Genomic DNA, 20,778 nt, shown 5'->3' with positions numbered 1-20,778 from the left:
AGGTCCATCATCTTCACAGCACAGAGTGCGCAACTACCAATATTTCTCTGATAAAAATAGGGATGTCCTATCCCATAACAACAACAAACAGCAACAACAACTTTATTGTTCATACCCCACCCATCTGACTGAGTTGCCCCAGCCACTCTGGGCAGCTTCCAACATATATAAAAACATAATAAAACATTAAACATTTTAAAACACCCCTTATACATGGCTGCCTTCAGATGTCTTCTAAAGATTGTATAGTTACTTATCTCTTTTGGTTGGGGGGGGGGTCACATAACTCCATAACCTCCAACATGAAAATAGGGGCATCCTAAGGAAAAGTGGAACATTCTGGGATCAATCAGAAACTGGGACGACTTCTGTAAATCCCTGGGGAAAAGGGAAACTTGGAGGGTTTGAGAGTGATAGGGTGTGTAACCCAGGTTTCCCTCTCTGAGCTCAACGGTTGGGGGAACCACGTGACAAGCAAGCTTTGTGCTTTTTGCCATGGCAGCACACATTTGGGTCCCTGGTGGCCTCTCTTGTTAGAGGGGAAGGGTGCAGGACCCAGAGTTGAAGACTTAGAAGGCCTTGTCATAGCTTGCTGGCTTGTTCTCTAAACAACACAACCACAGCTGGCTAGTTGAAAGTTGCTGGAAACCACAGGAGAAGAGATGGCTTTTGTGCTCAGATCTTGTTCGTCAGTCCCCCAATTTGGGCATTTGGTTGGCCACTATGAGAACAGGAAGCTGGACCAGGTGGCCTGATCCGGCAGGTTCTCCTTAGGTTCTGGACTGGATAAGAAATGCCCAGAGGTTCCTAGGAGATCTTCTTCTGTTCGGGAAGCAGGAAAAAGGGGAAATCATCTCTCAGGGCTTAAAGATTCCCTGCCCACCCAAGGGAGACTGTGCCACAGATGCTTTGGTGCAAGCCATGATTTATGGGGCCATTTAGTGCTGCTGCGCCATCAGCTTTTGGCAAGGCTTCCCTGGGGAGCTGGGCTTTGTGGCTTTTGCTGCACTCAGAAACGTGGTTCGTGAAGCTATTATCTCTCTGCACTCCCAGCAAGCCAGGAGCTTGGTTGGACAGCCTTCCCCACTCCTCACTGCCCCAAATATCACTCCAGCAGCAAGGAGGGGCTGTGTGAGCCATGTGCCACATTGCAAATATAATGCCCTGCCTGATGGCTCACCTAGTGCAAGCAAACACCTGCTTCCGGTGGCCTGTCCTAAGCCTGCCCTCAGCTCCCTGGGGGGAAACCTATTTCTGGTCCTTTCACTAGACTGCCCCTGTGTGAGTCACATCTGCCTGCGTTTACAGTAAAAACAGGCGTAATGTTTTCAGAGAGGTGGGAGGGCCGCCATCGCTGCCCTCAAAACACAGAGACATTTCTCTCCAGCCTTGGAGAAGGTGGGGGACAAAAAAAAACAGTTGAACAGGCAGGTTTTCAGTGAGATTTGGGTTGAATCAAGCTATCGGAGGGCTGGAGCTCATCCTCTTTGAGTGCAGAAGGTCCCAGATTCAATCCCTAGCATCTCTAGGTAGGGGTGGGAGAAATCCCCTGTCTGAAACCCTGGAGAGCTGCTGCCAGCCTGTGTTGACAATACTGAGCCAAATGGACCAATGGCCTGATTCCGTATGGGACAACTTCCGATGTTGCTAAACTAGCAGAAAAGGAAAAAAAGAAATGGAGGGGAGTAACAAAAAAATGAGAGGGTTGTATCCAAGATACCACTAAGGGCAGATTCATACTGTAATGTTTAATGGGTTGAAAGTGCTGTATTTCCCAGCGCCCTTCACAAACTTCAGTTCCCAGGATTCTGCAAGGGAAGTCACACGTTTTCCATCAGTAGTGGATGCACTTTAAATGCATGATGTGGAATCTGCCCTGAGTTCGTCACTTAGCTTGTTCTGGTAATGAAACATTTTGCTTCGTGGGCCCGTTGCTGTGCAAGAGACAGATGAAGGTGTTTGCTGCACAAAAGATTGTGCAGTCTGTTGCCCAGAGAGTTTCTGCTAGTGCAACTGCTGTGTTGAATTGCTGTGCAACTTTAAAAACTTGGGCTCATGGGCAGAAACACCGGACAGAGCCCAGAGAGGAAAAGATTTCTTCTAAAACGGTGCAAAGAAATCACTGTGTCTCACCTGTGAAGCAGTGGCAGCCAGTGCCCCTTGGCATTGGAGGTCCAACAGTAGGTGGCGCCAGAGCCAATGACAGGCAAAGCAGTTTAATTATAACTTTGTCCACATCCTCCTCCCTGTTGAGTCTTGCAAGGGATAACCGGTGGCAGCCAACACCTTTCCCTGGACTGGGTGTAAGTAAGAAGCCAGGGAGGTAGGAGGCTTGCCAAGGGCAGACTGAGTCTGGCAGGGCTGTGCCCCATTCACTCCAAAGGACCGCCCATCCCTTCTGAATCTCAGATTCTCCAACAGAGTGCTTAAGTTATTTAAGGCTGAATCCTTTATCTAACAAGACATCACGGCGTTTGAAAGACTGTGTTTGGCTGTACACCAACTAGCTTGTTCTGAATCCACCGGATCAAAGGAGTTCTTGCTGTTTTCAAACTGACAGTCCTGGGCTGTTTGCTTGCTGCAACCGTGTGATCAAATGCAAAGGGGCACTCAATGCTAAACTAACATATGTTATACAGGCGCTGGGGAATCACAGGCTGAACGTTCACTGTTTCCACAAAAGCTTTAACAGGGCGAGGAAGAGGCACACCTGCAGCAGGAGAAACTTTCTTGCACTGCAAGAGTTTGGCAAAGAAACCAGGAGATGTGATCAGGAGGACCCCACCATTGTTGTATTGCACACACACTGCTCCTAGCACCGTGGCAAATTGCTGGGGCATGGCCCCAAGCCACAGTGGGGCACAGTTGCACACCAACAAGGGGGGCACACACTGGGGACAAGGAACCTGCCTCCTGTGCTACGAAAGAAACTGCCAATTCTGAGCCGGGAATAGATTCTGCGATCTCAGTTATACAAAATGCCCACAATATCCCCTATTCCCACAGAACATATTCTCCGATGTGCTTTTCTAAAATTAATTTTCTACAATTTATTGCAAATCAGCTACGTGCCCACCAAAAGTGAGATGCAGTGAGACACCTCCTTGACTTCTATGGTTTTGGTGGCCATTGTCTGTGGGCTTTCAAGCCTAACCATAAGGGATAGAAACTTGTTCTTTTAAAATAAGGATTGGGGAATGTTACTGGAGTCCCAACTCCCATCGTCCCTCACTATGGGTCATGCCAACTAGAACCGGGAGTCGAACAACCTATAAGGGCCACAGGTTCCTCACCCCTTTTATAAACACCCATTGGCTGAATTTTTCCAGGATGCTGTGCCCACAATCTGTGCTTCTACAGATTTGTAACATGCACCCCCCCCACACACACAAAACCACGGGACTAAGTGTGCCCCCTTTGTAAGGAGAAAGTGATCGAAGAGAGGACACTTCAGGAATTACTTGTACACCTGGCACAGATTCACGCAAGTGCCCTCAAGATGCTGTTGAACTACAACTTCTACTGTCACAGACCATTGGCAATGCTGGCTGGAGCTGATGGGAGTTGGAGTCCAACATCTGAAGGGCACCATGTTGGATATAGAGCGTAGACTGGGTGCAGCTAGGAGGAGATCAAAGACATTTGTCCATCCTCTGTCTGTCTGTCTGTCTGTCTGTCTGTCTGTCTGTCTAGCCCCCTCTCTCTCCACAACCAACCCAATTTGCCTCCCAAGCCCCAACTCTGCATCCAAAGCCATCCAACTTGCAAGGCAGGCAATGGATCCCCTTACTTATGTAAACACACCATTACAATACGGAACAAACATGGGGTGCGTGTGTCCCGCCTAAGGGTGGTGGGGCACCAGGTCAGTTGCTGCCTTTGCTTCCTCTTCATGGCGCTCAAAGTCATCGTGGGCCTTCTGCAGATCCTGAATGACTTCTAAGAGTTGGGCAGTGGCTGCCATCCTCCGAGCGCTTGCATCTGGGGGTGGGGCCAGAGAAGTGGAGGAGAAAGCGAGAGAAGATGCAGAAGATTATTTGCGGCCTTGGAGGTACATATGCTCCATCGGGTGTCCTCTCCCATCAACTGTCAACAGAGGGCAGCCATTCCACCAGGCTGCCTTGGCAGGAGAGGTGGGAAACAGGTCTTGTTTCATCAGCTCCACCAGGCACCTCCTGCCCCTGAATTGCACCAGCTGGTCATTGTAAGGTAAAGGTAAAGGTACCCCTGCCCGTACGGGCCAGTCTTGCCAGACTCTAGGGTTGTGCGCTCATCTCACTCTATAGGCCGTGAGCCAGCGCTGTCCGCAGACACTTCCGGGTCACGTGGCCAGCATGACAAGCTGCATCTGGCAAGCCAGTGCAGCACACGGAACGCCGTTTACCTTCCTGCTGGTAAACGGTCCCTATTTATCTACTTGCACCCAAGGGTGCTTTCGAACTGCTAGGTTGGCAGGCACTGGGACCGAACGACGGGAGCGCACCCCGCCGCGGGGATTCGAACCGCTGACCATGCGATTGGCAAGTCCTAGGCACTGAGGTTTTAACCACAGCGCCACCCGCGTCCCATCTGTTGGTCATTGTAGGAACAGCTATTTAGAAATCAGTGTCTGAGGTTTTTTAATATACTTTCCTCTTCCTTCCCTGTCCCTTTTTCCTTGTGTGCCGTGTTGTGGTTGTGGTTGTGAGCCTGCATGGGCAGGGTTGTTCTGACTGCACATAAGCCACTCTGAGGAACAGGGTACCCATGCTCTAAACAAATGAATGAATAATCTTCCAGAGTCCTGATGGATCCGGCCACTAACAGGTCATTGCCACAGTAGCCAACCCGGGGCCTTGTTTTGTGAAGATGTAAAAGTAGCATTTACTTACATAATCTAGTTCTTGAAGCAGCCATTTCAGTAGCAAAAATGAAGGCAGGTTCATAACTATTATCTAAGTCACAAAAGTTAAGCTCAAAAATGGTGTCTGAGCTGCAGAGCTCAGACATGCCTATGAGGTCAGCTTGGATGAAAGCACAATGAAGAAAGAGAAGACTGCCTGGGCAGGAAGGAAGTATGTAGTGTCACAGCTTCCTGCTAAGGCAGATAAAGGAAGTGATCTCACAGAGTTCTCTCTAGCATATTTTACAGAAAAGCTCTGTGAGCCTCAGCCCCTTCATGTGCCTTTCTGGCAAAACATGAATTGTTGGTTTCACTGCAATGATGTCCCACAAATCCCACACACGGAGTGTGCTGCGAACCGCAAGGGATGAGAGGGCTCCTGTGCTTGGGGTTTTGGTGGCCACTGTGAGAACAGGAAGCTGGACTAAATGAGCCCCTGGGCTGATCCAGCAGGCCCTGCTTATGTCCTTATGGTGGGGCAGAGCCCCATTCACCTTTGTGGACCAGTCTCCCTTGGCAATAGTCAATCCTCTGGCACAATATGTGTTATGTACTGAGTTGAATAGGATCCAAAATGAAGCAGTCTGATTGTTCCTAGAACAATAGGATTCAGAATGCCGCAGTCTGATTGGTCCACAGCAGCCACCCAATCCAGCTCCAGGTGGAAGTCAATCCACAACCTGATTGGCCTACAGGAGAATCCCGGAATTAGCCAATCACGTGGAGCCCATTGTGTAAATAATGTATATAAAGCAGACATTCTGGGGGAACCTCCATTCCTCCTCACCACTATGAGCTGAATAAAGAGCATGAAATCCACTCTCAACTCCGAGTATATTTCAATATGTCAATCTGAGACTGGCCAAATGGACAGAACCTGGACAGAGAACGGTGAAATGCAAGATTCAACTGAAGACGCTGTAGATTCAGATGCAGAAGACGCATCTAAGACACATCTAAGAGCCCACCGGGGATGGGAAGTGGCCTATGTGGCCTTCGGTTCTCAGCACAGGAGCTACATCCTGCTGGGCTCCCCTAGGAACTGTCAAGTCTTGTTGAACTTCAGAGAAGCCCCCATCCCATTGGCCCATCGTCAAGACTTTCATCTGGAGGCCACCACCTCGTCCCTCCTTACTACCTCAAGGACGCTTTGCTTTCCAGCCTCCTGAACATTGGTCAACCATCCAGGAGATGGAATTGTTCACACTTGATTAAGGACGCACAGAGCCCTCATTGTCATGCGATGGCAGAGCGGAAGAGACCTCATCATTCCCATGGACCTGGGAGACCCACTGGGGAGGGCCAAGGTCCTTAATTTCCAGCTTTCAGGAAACTGAGGGAATGCTAAGTTGAGAGTTTAGAATTTGTCAGTTGGACACACAACAGAGCGTAAAGCTAGCCCCACACTACAGCACGGATTGGCCGAGCTGCTGTGATATCACTCGGCTTTCCCAAAGGGGAAGGGGAGAGAAGATCCGGCAACAAAAGGCTGGCAAACAGCAGCTTTTGTGAGGGGAGTGAAAGGTGAATTTGCTGGGAGTGCATCAACGTGCCTCTTTTTGCTGGTAGCACAATGGTCTTGAAACCATGAGGCAATTCTTTCCCATGAGGGAGGTGCTGCAAGATCTCTGGCAGAGGGAGCATATAAAGATCTACAGAGAAAGGAGATCCTGAAGCAAACTGCAGAGTGCTGAGAGTTGTTAGGAGACACCCCCCCCCAGAACTACAATTCCCAGAGTTCCTTGAGAAGAACGATTCCTTGTTAAACCACTCTGGGGATTGTAGTTCTGTGAGAGAAGTAAGGGGTCTCTTAACACTCTTCTTCTTGGGAAGAAGCCAAATGGAAGCCCTTGGAAAAACTCTCCCAGAACTATACAGTCAATCAGAGCATGTGCTACCTCAACAAGGATCATGTCAGTGCCTCGTTGCTAAGCAACACCTCCACTCACCGGCTTGGCTAGTTGACTAACACAGAGTTAACCCTTAAGTTGCACTTGGTATGATCTCCGCTGTTCTTAGTTAAGGATTCTAATGACTGTTAATGGGCTGAGAAGGCAGTAAATTTAGGAGGCCTTTGTTTAAAGCATAGTGATGACCACTATGACCAATGACCACCAGACATCTTCTGTTGAGGACCACCGAGGCAAACCAGGACAGTTGGAGAGAGAGGCAGAGAGAAAGCTGGCTGCGGTAGTGAGACCTGCCAGCAACTCGCATCCTTATTACTCATTTCCTGCTGCTACTCAAAGCAGCTCACAGCTTTACATAACAGGCAGGATACAACAGGGAATAGGAAAAGGGAAATCAGCAGAATTTGGGTCCTGGTCCTGCTGACATAGGCTGCTCCGGGAGGGGAGCATCCAAATGGCAGTGGGTCCCAGGGATGCTGACAGAGGAGGTTTCACTGCTTCATCTCTTCCATCTGAGGCAGCCAGGTGGACACCAATTGGATCAGACCCTCTACCCAAAGGAGCTGCCCATCTTTTTAGGCCTGTGAGAACATTTGGAATTTTGAGGGAGTTTTGTGGAACTGATCTGAGCCTTGAAAAGCCCGTAGAGCTGAAGGAGGAAGTGAGTGTCCCTCTTCCAACTTCCTCCTTCAGCTCTATGGGCTTTTTCGGGGGGGGGGGGGAGGTAACTATGCTAACTAGTTTGTGACCAAGGGGACAGGGAGTGGGTTGGGGCTCATAGGCATAAGGAGAAGAGTGCAGAAGAGTGCCACTGTGCCCAAGGGCACCATGTTGGAAACAGCTGCTGGCTCGCTCACTCTTCCTCTAGAGGAACCTTCTAAAAGCAAGTTTTTTAAATCACTATGCTGAGCGCAACAGCAAAAACAGAGACATGAAATCTGATAAGGGTATCAAATTCCACTTCCCCACTTTTGCTCACACAAAAGCTGGCAACGTTTAGTGACAACACCCCTCCCCAAAATGTCACGGGAACTGTTTATTATTTTATTTTAAAGGATTTTAAGCAACGCTGTTTAACCAGAAAGGCCCCCGGGATGATGAGTCGCAAGTCAGCCCCTGTCCTCAGGCTTACAGTGCTGTGACCCAAAAGGAAAAAGGGAGGAGGAGGGAGGAGGAAAAAGGCAAACTTGGGCTTAAAGTTCTTGTAATGACCATAGGAGATGAAACGAGCAAAATCCAGGCGCTATGGCGATGGATGGAAGGTAGTTCCAGAATGAGCAACGTGAAAGCCTCACAGGCTGAGCCGCATCGCACACATCATCCAAGCATAATCACAATGCCAGGAAGTCTAACCCTGGATTCGGAGGCAGAATTACAGTTTTCCAACTCAACTTACATCTCTGACAACAGAAGAGGAATAGAGACCTACCTTTCTGGGCCCCGCTGCTTTGCTCCTGTGTGGCCCCCGTGCTTGAAAACTCCAGGTATTTCTCCCTAGGGAAAGGCAGGAATAATTTGATACAAGGCTGCAAGCTAATTGATTGGCGCAATCAAACTCCTAAGGGCTGCAACCCAATACACTACAGCCAGGGAAGCTTCTTCAGCCAGGGGACCGTATTCCATTCTGGGCAACTTTCTGAGGGCCACATGCCAGGGGTGGGTGGAGACAGAGAGGAAAGTGGGTTGAGCAATGGATGTAAATTTTACCTGTGTAGAGTAGGCTAGTTTCTATGCACATTCAGATATCCTTATCTCCATCCCTCCATGCAGGCAAGCAAGAGGCTTCATCAGAGTTCAAGGGCACATTCCAGCCAGGCAAAGAACACTCAAGGAGTGTACAAGGCAGGGCTGGTAAGGGGTGTGGCCTGGTGAGGGGGTGTGGCCTGGTGAAGGGCATGGCCTGGTGAAGGGGTGTGGCCAAGTATCAGATGAAGAGAAGATGAATTGACTCTTGAGCTCAAGGTTCCCTTCCTTGCTATTTACACTTCCCAGGGAGCCAGTATCATGGAAGGCAATGGGGCTTCTGAGAAAACATGCAAAGGACTGCATTTTCAATCTTTAAATTGCAGGCTTTGAAAAGCAAGCCAACATGCAATAATTCTGCCCCCAAAGAAGCCCCAAGTGTCTATTTATTTAAGCTGATTTATTTAAGTTGATTTTTTTTTTTGTATAAATAAGTGAAAAAATATATTAAAAATTGGGGGGATCATGCTAGTTCTGTTTTCACGGGAAACAAGTTACCAACTCTAAGAACCACCTTCACTTTAAGGCAAAGGGACAAGGCATTCACACAAACGAAACCCTTTTTATTTAAAAAGAAAAATATATATACTCTATTTCTTTATTACAATTTTGCATTGGGAAATGTGCTGAAGGCCCAACCATCAGATCTGGCGGCAGGAAGCCATCCACTCCGCCCGCTTCTCTAGCAGATCGATGCTATCAATCACGCGGCTCATTCAGATGGGAGCGACGTCACAACAGGCGCAACAACGGGAGAGTGAAGCAGCAATCAAAAGCTCCATCACTCATAGCCCAGAAGGCCCGGGCCCTCCGATTATCCATTACAGTTTTTACTTGAATTGACAAGACAAGTAATTAAACTCAAGAACCAGAGGAAATTGCCGTTCATCCTACAGCCTGCTTATGTTCCTCCCTTAACAGGGCGCAGGATGTTAACTTCATGGGGAGAGATGACCACAAGCTTTGCATTATGGTTTGCAATGCCGAAGGTTGGATCCCTGCCATCTCTTGCTAAAACGGAGATAGGGACATAAGGAGAGACCTTCTGGATCAGGCCAGTGGCCCATCTGGTCCAGCATGCACCAATAGCGGTTTGGCCATGCTCAGCGTTTTCGGGGGGGGGGTTACGCAGGGGTATGCATACCCCTAAATATTTTGTGAATCTTTGTACTTTTGTCCATTTACTGTACAGTGGTGCCTTGGTTCTCAAACTTAATCCGTTCTGAAAGCCCGTTCCAAAACCAAAGCGTTCCAAAACCAAGGCACGTTTTCCCATAGGAAGTAATGCAAAATGGATTAATCCATACCGGACTTTAAAAAACAACCCTTAAAGCAGTAATTTAACATGAATTTTACTATCTAACAAGACCACTGATCCATAAAATGAAAGCAATCAACAGTGTACTGCAGTCACACAATCAATCCGTAGCTGAACTGGGTTCCACACAGTCACAAAAACAAAACAAAAGCCGCAAAAACAAGAACGCAAAATAAATAGCAAAAACAGACAGACCTCAGCGTAACACTCAAAATGGAAGCGTGGCCCTCAAAACGGAGCACTTTCTGCTTCCGAAAAATGTTCGCAAACTGGAACACTTACTTCTGGGTTTGCAGTGTTTGGGTTCCAAGTTGTTTGAGTACCAAGGCGTTTGAGAACCAAGGTACCACTGTATTTATTTTTCCCCATTTGAACTATAAAATGGTGATTTTCTTGAGACAAAATGAGAGTACCCCTAAACATTTTTTAAAGAAAAAAAGCACCGGCATTGCTGGCCACTGGCAAAGCTGTCTGTGGACAAATGCCAGCTCCCTCGGCCTGAGCGGCATACTCCATAGTCGCCTTTGACTGGACTTCACCGTCCAGGGGTCCTTTACCTCTACCTCTCAGCGTGGCCAACCAGATGCCCCAGTGAAAAGCCCACAAGCAGGGCCTGAGCACAAGAGTCCTCTCCCCTCCTGGGGCGTCCAGTGTATTGTGTGGCTGCCACCCTTAGCTGGATGTCCCAGGCGTTTGGCATGGATTATGACGAATTTTCTGTTTCTTTTTCAATAGGATATTGAATGTATGGCATTTACTGTAATGTATTCCCACCACCACCACCCCAATTTTATGCCATGCTCTTAACAATTTATAAAGTCACTTAAAGATTCCTTAAAGGTAAAGGGACCCCTGACCATTAGGTCCAGTCGCAAACTCTGGGGTTGCGGCGCTCATCTTGCTTTATTGGCCGAGGGAGCCGGCGTACAGCTTCTGGGTCATGTGGCCAGTATGATTAAGCTTCTTCTGGTGAACCAGAGCGGCGCACAGAAATGCCGTTTCCCTTCCTATTTATCTACTTGCACTTGACATGCTTTCGAACTGCTAGGTTGGCAGGAGCAGGGACTGCGCAACGGGAGCAAACCCCATCACGGGGATTCAAACCACCGACCTACTGATCTGCAAGCCCTAGGCTCTGTGGTTTAACCCACAGCGCCACCCACGTCTTAATATATTAATAAACTAACAATAGCAATTTCAGTCCGAGAAATCCAGAACTATTGAAACTGTCAGGCTGACACAGCCCTAGCCAAGGTTAGTCCAGGATCAGATCTCGTGCACTAAAGCCAACAGTAAGCGAATAAATCTTGAACCATTTGGTGGTCAAATACTGAGCCATCGCTTGGCTCCCTGACATTTTTAACTGGAGCTGCTTTGGGTTGAATTTGGAACCTTCTTAGTACAAAGAATGTGCTCTGCTATTGTGCAGTGATGTTTTCCTCAGGCTTGAGGCCCCCTATGTGGTCTGTGATGAGATCTTGACCTTTTGATTTTTGAAAGCCAAATTGCCCCATCTTCCTCTTAGAAAATTGAAAAACGGCTGATGTTGATAGCAGGGGAAATTCCTTAATGAAGAGGTGGCCTCTGGTGGGGACATCTGGTATTGCATGCCTGACTTTGGCTCCCTTAGGGTATATCTGACATGTTTATTGGCACCAGGAAGGCACCTTCATAGAATCATAGAATTGTAGAGTTAGAAGGGACCCTGAGGATCATCTACTCCAACCCCCTGCAATGCAGGAATATGCAGCTGTCCCACACAGGGCTAGAACCTGCAACCTTGGCGTTATTTGCACCACGGTCTAACCAACTAAGCTATCCTCTTACGTCACCCCTACTTGGTTTGTGGGCTCTTTGAGTTGTAGATGCATTCAAATTAATGGTTAAAAGGTAAAGGGACCCCTGACCATCAGGTCCAGTCACTGACGACTGGGGTTGCAGCGCTCATCTCGTTTTACTGGCCGAGGGAGCCGGGGTACAGCTTCCGGGTCATGTGGCTAGCATGACTAAGCCGCTTCTGGCGAACCAGAGCAGCGCACGAAAACGCCGTTTACCTTCCCGCTGGAGCAGTACCTATTTATCTACTTGCACTTCGTGCTTTCAAACTGCTAGGTTGGCAGGAGCAGGGACCGAGAAACAGGAGCTCACCCCGTCGCGGGGATTCGAACAGCCAACCTTCTGATCAGCAAGTCCTAGGCTCTGTGGTTTAACCCACAGCGCCACCCGCGTCCCAAATTAATGGTTAAGCATGGCAATTTAAGGAGGCTTCCTGTTTTGACTTCTGGTATAGTTCAGTCAGTAGAGAATTGAGATTCTTCAATCTCAGAGTCGTGGGTTCAAATCCCACGTTGGGCAAAAGCTCGCTGCATTGCAGGGGGCTGCACTAGATGGCCCTTGTGGTCCCTTCCAACTCTGCAATTCTATTATTCTAAGGCTTTCTTCGTACGCAGGATTTCCTGCAACGGCAAAGGGTTAGACCAGATGTCCTTTGAGGGACCCCCTAACTGTATGATCTCATGATAAATAGCTGACACCACAAAAAGTAGACTTTTGGTTGCGTGTCCTTTTCTCTTCGCCGCACCCATTAACTCCAATGGGTCTACTCCGAGGAGAGCTAGCCCTATGCCTCCAACATGACCACCACTGCCACTGCCACCAGCATGACGGTGCATCGCCCTGCACACACCTGAGCTTGTCTCTGCCCAAGAGAAGCTGCCGGTACACCATCTGCGCCTCTGTGTCTGGGTCCAGTGGGTCGCTCCAGTCGCCGAGGGTCACTGCCGAGTGCGTGCGGCTGCAGCCCCGAACTGTAACCAAACCACAACCCATGAGGAAAGCCATGAGTGCCTGCACAGTGCAGGGCCTGATCTGGATTTGGGCAACTCACTTGTCCCAAAAGGATCTTGTTTTGGGGGGGGGGGAATCCTTTAAAATAAGGTGGATCTGCCAAAATACTGGTGACCTGGCCTCTGCTCAAGGGTGCTGAATACCTAACACCAGGCCTGGAAGTGGATGGTGCTCATTGGGCAGATGCCAGGGAGCCCAACAGTAGGGGGTCAGAGCGAGTGAGAGGTTGGAAAATAATAGTAATACGGTAAATTATGAAATTTTATTTTTATCCCGCCCTCCCCAGCCGAAGCCGGGCTCAGAGTGGCTAACAACAATAAAAGTAAAACAGCATTGTAAAATCAATTCATTCTAAAATCAATTCAAAATCAAATAAATGGCAACCATTGGGCTAGAGTTCTATGAGGCTTACCAAAGGAGGGAGTCAGGCTGTGCCTTGGCCAAAGACCTGGTGGAACAGCTCTGTCTTGCAGACGCTATGGAAAGAGGTCAAGTCCCGCAGGGCCCTAGTCTCTTGTGGCAGAGCGTTCCACCAGATCGGGGCCACAGCCGAAAAAGCCCTGGCTCTGGTTGAGGCCAGCCTAACCTCCCTGTGGCCCGGGACCTCCAAGATATTTTTGTTTGAAGACCATAAGGTCCTCAGTGGGCCATTCCAGGAGAGGCGGTCCCGATTCTAGTTTTAAACCCAACCTCCTCCTGCTGAGTGTTACAAGGGGCAACACTGAGAATGAGCTGACATCAGCACCCCTCCCTGGGCTGGTTGTACAGAAGAGGGGCAGGCAAGTGGGAGCTGGCCGATGGCATCCTAGATCGGTGGGGCAGGGCCTTTGCCCTAACTGTCCATGCCTTCAAAGAAAGCAGGTCAGGCGACCACCTCGAGAAGTGGGGTGGGAGGTGGTGAGGGAGAGGGGACAATTCCTAGGGAGGGAGGCTCCATCCCAATTGCACAGCAAACAAAGCTTGGTTGAAATTCAGATTTTAAAAACCACAACACCCTGAGAGCCAGCGTGGTGTAGTGGTTAAGAGCGGTAGACTCGTAATCTGGTGAACCGGGTTCGCTTCCCCGCTCCTCCACATGCAGCCGCTAAGTGACCTTGGGCTAGTCACACTTCTCTGAAGTCTCTCAGCCCCACTCACCTCACAGAGTGTTTGTTGTGGGGGAGGAAGGGAAAGGAGAACGTTAGCCGCTTTGAGACTCCTTAGGGTAGTGATAAAGCGGGATATCAAATCCAAACTCTTCTAACTGCACAAAAAGGGTAGCTCTGCGTTAGCCTTGCTAAGGTGCCTTTGGTGCCCCCAGGCCAGCATATGTGAACACAGGCATGAGCTAAGTTACCTGCTCGGTCGGTCTGCAAACAGCAGGTCCAGCGGCTGCCACGGAAGGCACCCGGGTGGCAAAAGGGCAGCAGGCACTCGTTGGAGACCATCACTTTCCGGATAGCTGAGAGCCACTGGTTGAGCTCGTTGATGTTCTGCCAGAGAAAAGAGAGCAGCGGTCAGTAGGTGGCGCCATTTCCCCTCACTCCTTTATTTGCCACTGGTACAGTGATACCTCAGGTTAAGTACTTAATTCGTTCCGGAGGTCCATTCTCAACCTGAAACTGTTCTTAACCTGAGGTACCACTTTAACTAATGGGGCCTCCCGCTGCCGCTGTGCGATTTCTGTTCTTATCCTGAAGCAAAGTTCTTAACCCGAGGTACTATTTCTGGGTTAGCGGAGTCTGTAACCTGAAGCGTCTGCAACTTGAAGCATACGTAACCCGAGGTACCACTGTATTCTTGATTGCATTTCTGGGTAAGGGCTGTAGCTCAGTGGCAGAGTGACTGCCTGGCCTCAGGTTCGATCCCCAACAACACCTCTCTGTAGGGTTGAGAATGTCCCCCGCAGAGTCAGTGTAGACAATATGCAGCTAGATGGACCAAGGATCTAAAGCTCAATATAAGGAAGCCTTCTCTGATAAGGGAAGGTCTCAGTGGTTAGACAATGTGTTTTCCATGCAGTAGGTCCCAGATTCAGTCCCCGGCAACTCCAGGTAGAAGCCTGCCTGGAAACCCAGAGAGCCACTGCCAGTCAGTGCAGGTAACACTGAATTAGATGGACTTGGGATGAGGCAGCTTTCTAGGGCTTCATTCTTCTATGTTCAAACATGCCTGGCAGCAGTGCTGAGGCTGCCATGGGTATCCCAGTGCCCACTGAGGCTGCTGGCGCTGTTCACAGTCACATCCTTTTCCGTATGCAGGGAAAAGCTTTGTTAGCAAGGACAAAACGGAGCCTGTAATGAAATTTAACAGAGAAGGATCATAGCGCCGTGCTATAACATCTGCTTCACAAGTGGAAGGTTCCTGGCTGATACCCTGGTGAGCTGCTGCCAGCCAGTATCAGCAATAGTAATAATAACCATAATTTTATTATTCGTACCCTGCCCATCTGACTGGGTTGCCCCAGCCACTCCTGAGCTGGATAGACTACTGACTTATAATTTTTATATTTTAGAAGCTTATACTTCACCTTCCCTGCTCCCCAAAATGCTTACAAAAACCAATGTGTTGCAGCAGTTATTGTTTGTCTAGGGCAGGCATCCCCAAACTCAGCCCTCCTGATGTTTTGGGACTACAACTCCCATCATCTCTAGCTAACAAGACCAGTAGTCAGGGATGATGGGAATTGTAGTCCCAAAACATCGGGAGGGCCGAGTTTGGGGATGCCTGGTCTAGGGCCTGGGGTACCAGGGTTCGAATCCCTACTGGGCCATGAAGCTCACTGGGTGACCTTGGGCCAGTCACTGACTCTCAGCCTAGCCAACCTCACAGGGTTGTTGTGGGGATTAAATGAGGAAGCAAGAGCCGTGTGCGCTACCTCGAGATCCTTGCAGTAAAAAAAGGTGACGTACAAATGCAATCAGTTAATCTGTACAGAATAAACTATAGGAAAACATAGATAGCAACAAACTCCTAACGCAAGAATTGTAAGTTCACAGCAAGAAAAGATGCGCAATGAAAACTCCATCAGTTTTATTCGCTACTCCTCCTTCGTTGGTAATTCTTCCAGTTTCCATCGTTGGGCTAGTAATACTCTCGCTGCTATAGTTGCATAGAAAAACAGATTTTTGTCCTGTCTATTAATTTCTGTACCTACAACACCAAGTAAAAATGCTTCTGGATGGAATATGCAGAACTGGCAAAGTTGACTGGGAGAATCTGGAGCCAGAAAGACCAGGACTTCCTTAAGGATTGGAAGAAATATATGACTTATTTGAAAGACAATTGCATTAATGTAATATCGTTTGTAGGTTTACAATAAGTTTCGTAAGGAGGACTATATAAATTATTATAAAATGATTTAGGAAGGAAATAATTAGGAAATGAAGTTTAAAAGCATTAATTATAATAATAAAATGCAAGATCAGATAGCAAATTTGAAAATCACTAGACAGGATTGATGGAAGTCTCAGGCTATAATAGCCAAAATGAGGATGATGCGATGCGATGTGAAGTTTTGTTTGGAAAACATATGCGAAAATTAATAAAAATGATTTTAGAAAAAAAGATGAGCAATGAAAAGGGAATTCCTAAAGAAAAAGAGCAGCGATCACATTCTCGAAGCCAGATTAACGATGGTCGCATCCACATCCTACCTTGCACTGGATGTACATATATAGCAACAATCCCCTATTGCAAGAATCGTAAGTTCATAGCAGGCCAAGAGGAGCGATGCAAAGGGAATTCCTAAAGAAAAAGAGCAGCGACCACATTCTCGAAGCCAGATTAACGATGGTCGCATCCATACCCTACCTTGCACTGGATGTACATGGTGGACAGCTGCCCTCCATTTTCCCGCGTTGTGATCTGCATCATGTGCGACTGCTGGAAGGCATTCTCATCCACACGCTCCACGGCGCAGATCTGCTGGACGGGGATGGATGTCCGAACCTGGCCATGGGGGAAGAAACCCAACACACCACCCTGTTCATCAAGGGGGAAACACAGCTCTCAATTCTCCAGCCCTTCCTCAGGAAGCATTTTGCCAATTTACGGGCACCACCCCAGCCAACACGGTGAACTGAGAACTGAAGAAGAGCTTGCAGGATCAGGCTAATGGCCCATTCGATTCAGCATCCTGCCCTCACAATGGCCAGCCTGTGGGAAACCAGCAAGCAGGATTCGAACACAAGAGCCCTCTTTCCTCCTGTGGTTTCCAGCAGCTGGTATTCAGAAGTATTATTTCCTCTGACCATTGGGCCAGAGCATAACCATCATGGCCACTGATAGCCTTCTCCTCCATGAATTTGTCGCATCCTCTTTTAAAGCCAGCTAGGATTGGTGGCCATCCCTGCCTCCTGTGGCAGTGAGTTCCACAGTTCAACTGCGGCTGACGAAGTCCTTTCTTTGCTCTGTCTTGGATCTCCTAGGACACTGAATGTCTGCGATTTCCAGTTGTTATGCGAGAGGGAGAAAAACTTTTCTCTTTCTCCACTTTCTCCACCCAACGCAACATTTTACCAGCCTCTACCAGGTCGCCTTAGGGACACGGGTGGTGCTGTGGGTTAAACCACAGAGCCTAGGATTTGCCAATCAGAAGGTCGGCGGTTCGAATCCCCGTAACGGGGTGAGCTCCCGTTGCTCGGTCCCTGCTCCTGCCAACCTAGCAGTTCGAAAGCACGTCAAAGTGCAAGTAGATAAATAGGTGCCGCTCCGGTGGGAAGGTAAACGGCGTTTCCGTGCACTGCTCTGGTTCGCCAGAAGCAGCTTAGTCATGCTGGCCACATGACCAGGAAGATGTCTGCGGACAAACGCTGGCTCGCTCGGCCTATAAGAGCGAGATGAGCGCGCAACCCCAGAGTTGGTCACGACTGGACCTAATGGTCAGGGGTCCCTTTACCTTTACCTTTACCAGGTCACCTTAACAAAAATGCAAAAGTTAAGCAACCCTTGCCAAAAATGCTTAGGTTCAAAGCAGAGTTTGAAGTGGACTTGCAAACTCGACAAAACTTACCGTGTTTAGTGTTACGATTGAGCCAACTCTTAATACTGACCACATTTCGCTCCAAATACAGGATTTTAAAACGGCTCTTTCCTTAGAATGCTATCTATGATCTTTGGCGGGGTGCCAGGAGCACTTTCTGCTACCTGAAATTGCTCCTGGAAGTCTTTTGAAGGAACCAGGCCTTTCAGAACAGCTGAGGTCCTCTCAACGCACTGTGATTTTAACTCCTGTGGCAGTTAAAAAAGGCTTGAGACCAGCTCACAACTCATTGTACCTTTCAACATTTCTCCAATGAAAATAGAGATAGCCTAAGGAAAAGTGGGACATTCTGGGGTCAAATCAGAAACCGGGACAGCTTCTGGAAATCTGGGACTGTTCCTGGAAAATAGGGACACTTGGAGGGTCTGCAGTGCAGATTTTAAGGAATGTGTTCCAGATAGTGATGGGGCTTTTCGGATCTGAAGCCCAATTTCAGCTCTCTAGGCCCCTCTCTCAGGCAACACCCCTTATTCACAAGCCACACCCCTCACTGGCCCTTATTTACACCCCCTTCGAGTGCTTTCGCCTGGGTGGGATGTGTCCTTGAACTCTGTTCATGCCTCTTGCTTGCCTGGGCAGAGAACAGTGTCTGTGTAGAAGAACTAGACCACTGTACAAAAGCAAATATGACCTCATTGCTCCACCCACTTTTGCCTTTGGTCCACCACACTTTGGAATGTGGCTCTTGGGGTGTTGCCTGGAAGGCAATGCAGCCCCTGGCTGGAAAATGTTTGTCACTCCTGGCCCAGGCGCAGCTTCTGAGAACCAATGCTTCCTTGGGCAAAAGCTCTCTATTATGTATTTCGTGGTCTGTGTTTGCCTGAGTCTGGACTAAGGATTCTGAGCCCCTATGTTCTGATTCGATGCACGATATCCAATCACAGAACATTTCAGGATTTGGGCCTCTGCCATTGGCCCTTAAACTCTGAGTCATGATTCACAGCTTGGAAGTTTAGACAGCCAATCCCGTTGGGAGTGGGAGTGGCCCAGGCCTTCAGAAATGTATATAAGCAGTTGCTTTGCCCCTGTTGTCCAGTTCTGTTAGTTCAATAAAGGTTCTTGCTGTTATCACTGTGTCTTGCCTCGTGGGAACCCACCTGCACTTCACTGCCCTTTGACTGTTTGCTTTGTTGTGAATAAGACACACCTTTGAACGGCCTGCAACTCTGAGTTTTTGCCTTCCCCTTGCATCCTCCGCCCTCTGCTCCCCGGAGAAAGGTGCCCACCTGCCACTCAGGAGATTTGGAATATGAAAGGCTCTCGTTGCTCAGCCAGAAGTAGCGTTTTTTGAAGGTGAACCGTGAGACCAAGTGGAGGCCCTCAGCCTTGCGCTTGTTGAGGTAGCCCTCCTTGATGGTGGCCGAGGGGTGGAAGAGCGTCCAGGGCTTCTTCTCACTTGCTCCTGGAGAAAAGAAAGGGGGGGGGGACACGCTGATTTCTCAGATGCTGCAAAACCTTGGAACCCTGTGAACACCTCTCCCATTATTGTTTTGGCCAGAGCTAAAAACCACCCAAGACTCCTGCATAAGGTAAAGGGACCCCTGACCATTAGGTCCAGTCGTGACCAACTCTGGGGTTGCGGCGCTCATCTCGCTTTATTGGCCGAGGGAGCTGGCATTCAGCTTCCGGGTCATGTGGCCAGCATGACTAAGCCGATTCTGGCGAACCAGAGCAGCGCACGGAAACGCCGTTTACCTTCCCACTGAAGCGGTACCTATTTATGTACTTGTACTTTGAGGTGCTTTCGAACCGCTAGGTTGGCAGGAGCAGGGACTGAGCAACGGGAGCTCACCCCGTGGCGGGGATTCGAACCGCTGACCTTCTGATCGGCAAGTCCTAGGCTCTGTGGTTTAACCCACAGCGCCACCCGCGACTCCTGTATACATGCATGCAAATTGTACAGGGCCTGCCCTAACATTAGGCACAATGAGGCAGTGGCCTCAGGTGGCAAATGCTGGAGAGGAGTCCCCTGGCTGCAACTCCTGAGCTCCCGGTCTAGAGATTGAAGAAGACATCATTTTCTGTTCCAACTTTACCACTAAGAAGGGAATAGGTGTCCCCAAAGTAACCCAGGAGTCATAGTTTATTAAGGGTGCTTGCTGAGGGTTGTGAGAAGACCCCTGCTCTCCTCACAGAGCTACAATTCCCAGAGTGGTTGAACAATCAATCCCTCTTCCCAAGGAACTCTGGGAATTGTAGCTCTGGGAGAGGAATAAAGGTAAAGGTAAAGGTACCCCTGCCCGTACGGGCCAGTCTTGACAGACTCTGGGGTTGTGCGCCCATCTCACTTAAGAGGCCAGGGCCCAGCGCTGTCCGGAGACACTTCCGGGTCACATGGCCAGCGTGACATCGCTGCTCTGGCCAGAGCCAGAGCCAGAGCCAGAGCCAGAGCCAGAGCCAGAGCCAGAGCCAGAGCCGCACACGGAAACGCCGTTTACCTTCCCGCTGGTAAGCGGTCCCTATTTATCTACTTGCACCCGGAGGTGCTTTTGAACTGCTAGGTTGGCAGGCGCTGGGACCGAGCAGCGGGAGTGCACCCCGCCGCAGGGATTCGAACCACCGACCTTTCGATCGGCAAGTCCTAGGCGCTGAGGCTTTAACCCACAGCGCCACCTGCGTCCCGGGAGAGGAATAGGGGCCTCCTAACAACTTTCAGCACCTTCAACAAAATACAGCTCCCAGAATTCTCTGGGGGAAACCACGAGTGTTTAAAGTGGTACCATAGTGCTTTCCACGTACGGTGTGGATTGGGCCTTGGTCTTGTGGTCTCTGCAACAATGTGTATCTTGGTATATATTTTATTCAGGTGCATGTATTGTTTTGCAAAGTGTGAATTAGGTAAGTTTGCATTTAGTACTTTTCCGAGCGCAATTCAAAGAGTGCTGACCTTTAAAGCCCTAAATGGCCTCCGCCCTGTGTATCTGAAGGAGCATCTCCACCCCCACCGTTCAGCCCAGACACTGGGCCTTCCAGCTCCAAGGGCCTTCTGGCAGTTCCCTCACCATGAGAAGAGAGGTTACAGGGAACCAGGCAGAGGGCCTTCTCAGTAGTGGCG

At 49.2% G+C, this 20,778-nt stretch overlaps 1 protein-coding gene across 2 annotated transcripts in view; it reads right to left on the bottom strand.

Annotated features, from left to right (window-relative positions):
* Nucleotides 1-2,664: 2,664 nt before the first annotated feature.
* Nucleotides 2,665-20,778, bottom strand: part of RASAL1 (RAS protein activator like 1) — a 65,224-nt gene continuing 47,110 nt past the window's right edge. For both annotated transcript variants that reach the window (XM_079956599.1, XM_079956600.1), the window contains exons 16-21: nt 18,950-19,125; nt 16,493-16,630; nt 14,037-14,172; nt 12,540-12,660; nt 8,222-8,286; nt 2,665-3,981 (exon numbers count right to left, since the gene is read on the bottom strand). In XM_079956599.1, the coding sequence (XP_079812725.1) occupies nt 3,845-3,981; nt 8,222-8,286; nt 12,540-12,660; nt 14,037-14,172; nt 16,493-16,630; nt 18,950-19,125 (773 nt within the window). In that variant the 3' untranslated portion in view covers nt 2,665-3,844. The remainder of the gene's footprint in view (nt 3,982-8,221; nt 8,287-12,539; nt 12,661-14,036; nt 14,173-16,492; nt 16,631-18,949; nt 19,126-20,778) is intronic.

The sequence above is a fragment of the Podarcis cretensis genome (genome assembly GCF_951804945.1).
Source record: "Podarcis cretensis genome assembly, chromosome: 16".
Taxonomy (NCBI): domain Eukaryota; kingdom Metazoa; phylum Chordata; class Lepidosauria; order Squamata; family Lacertidae; genus Podarcis; species Podarcis cretensis.
This window is presented reverse-complemented; position numbering and strand designations above follow the sequence as displayed.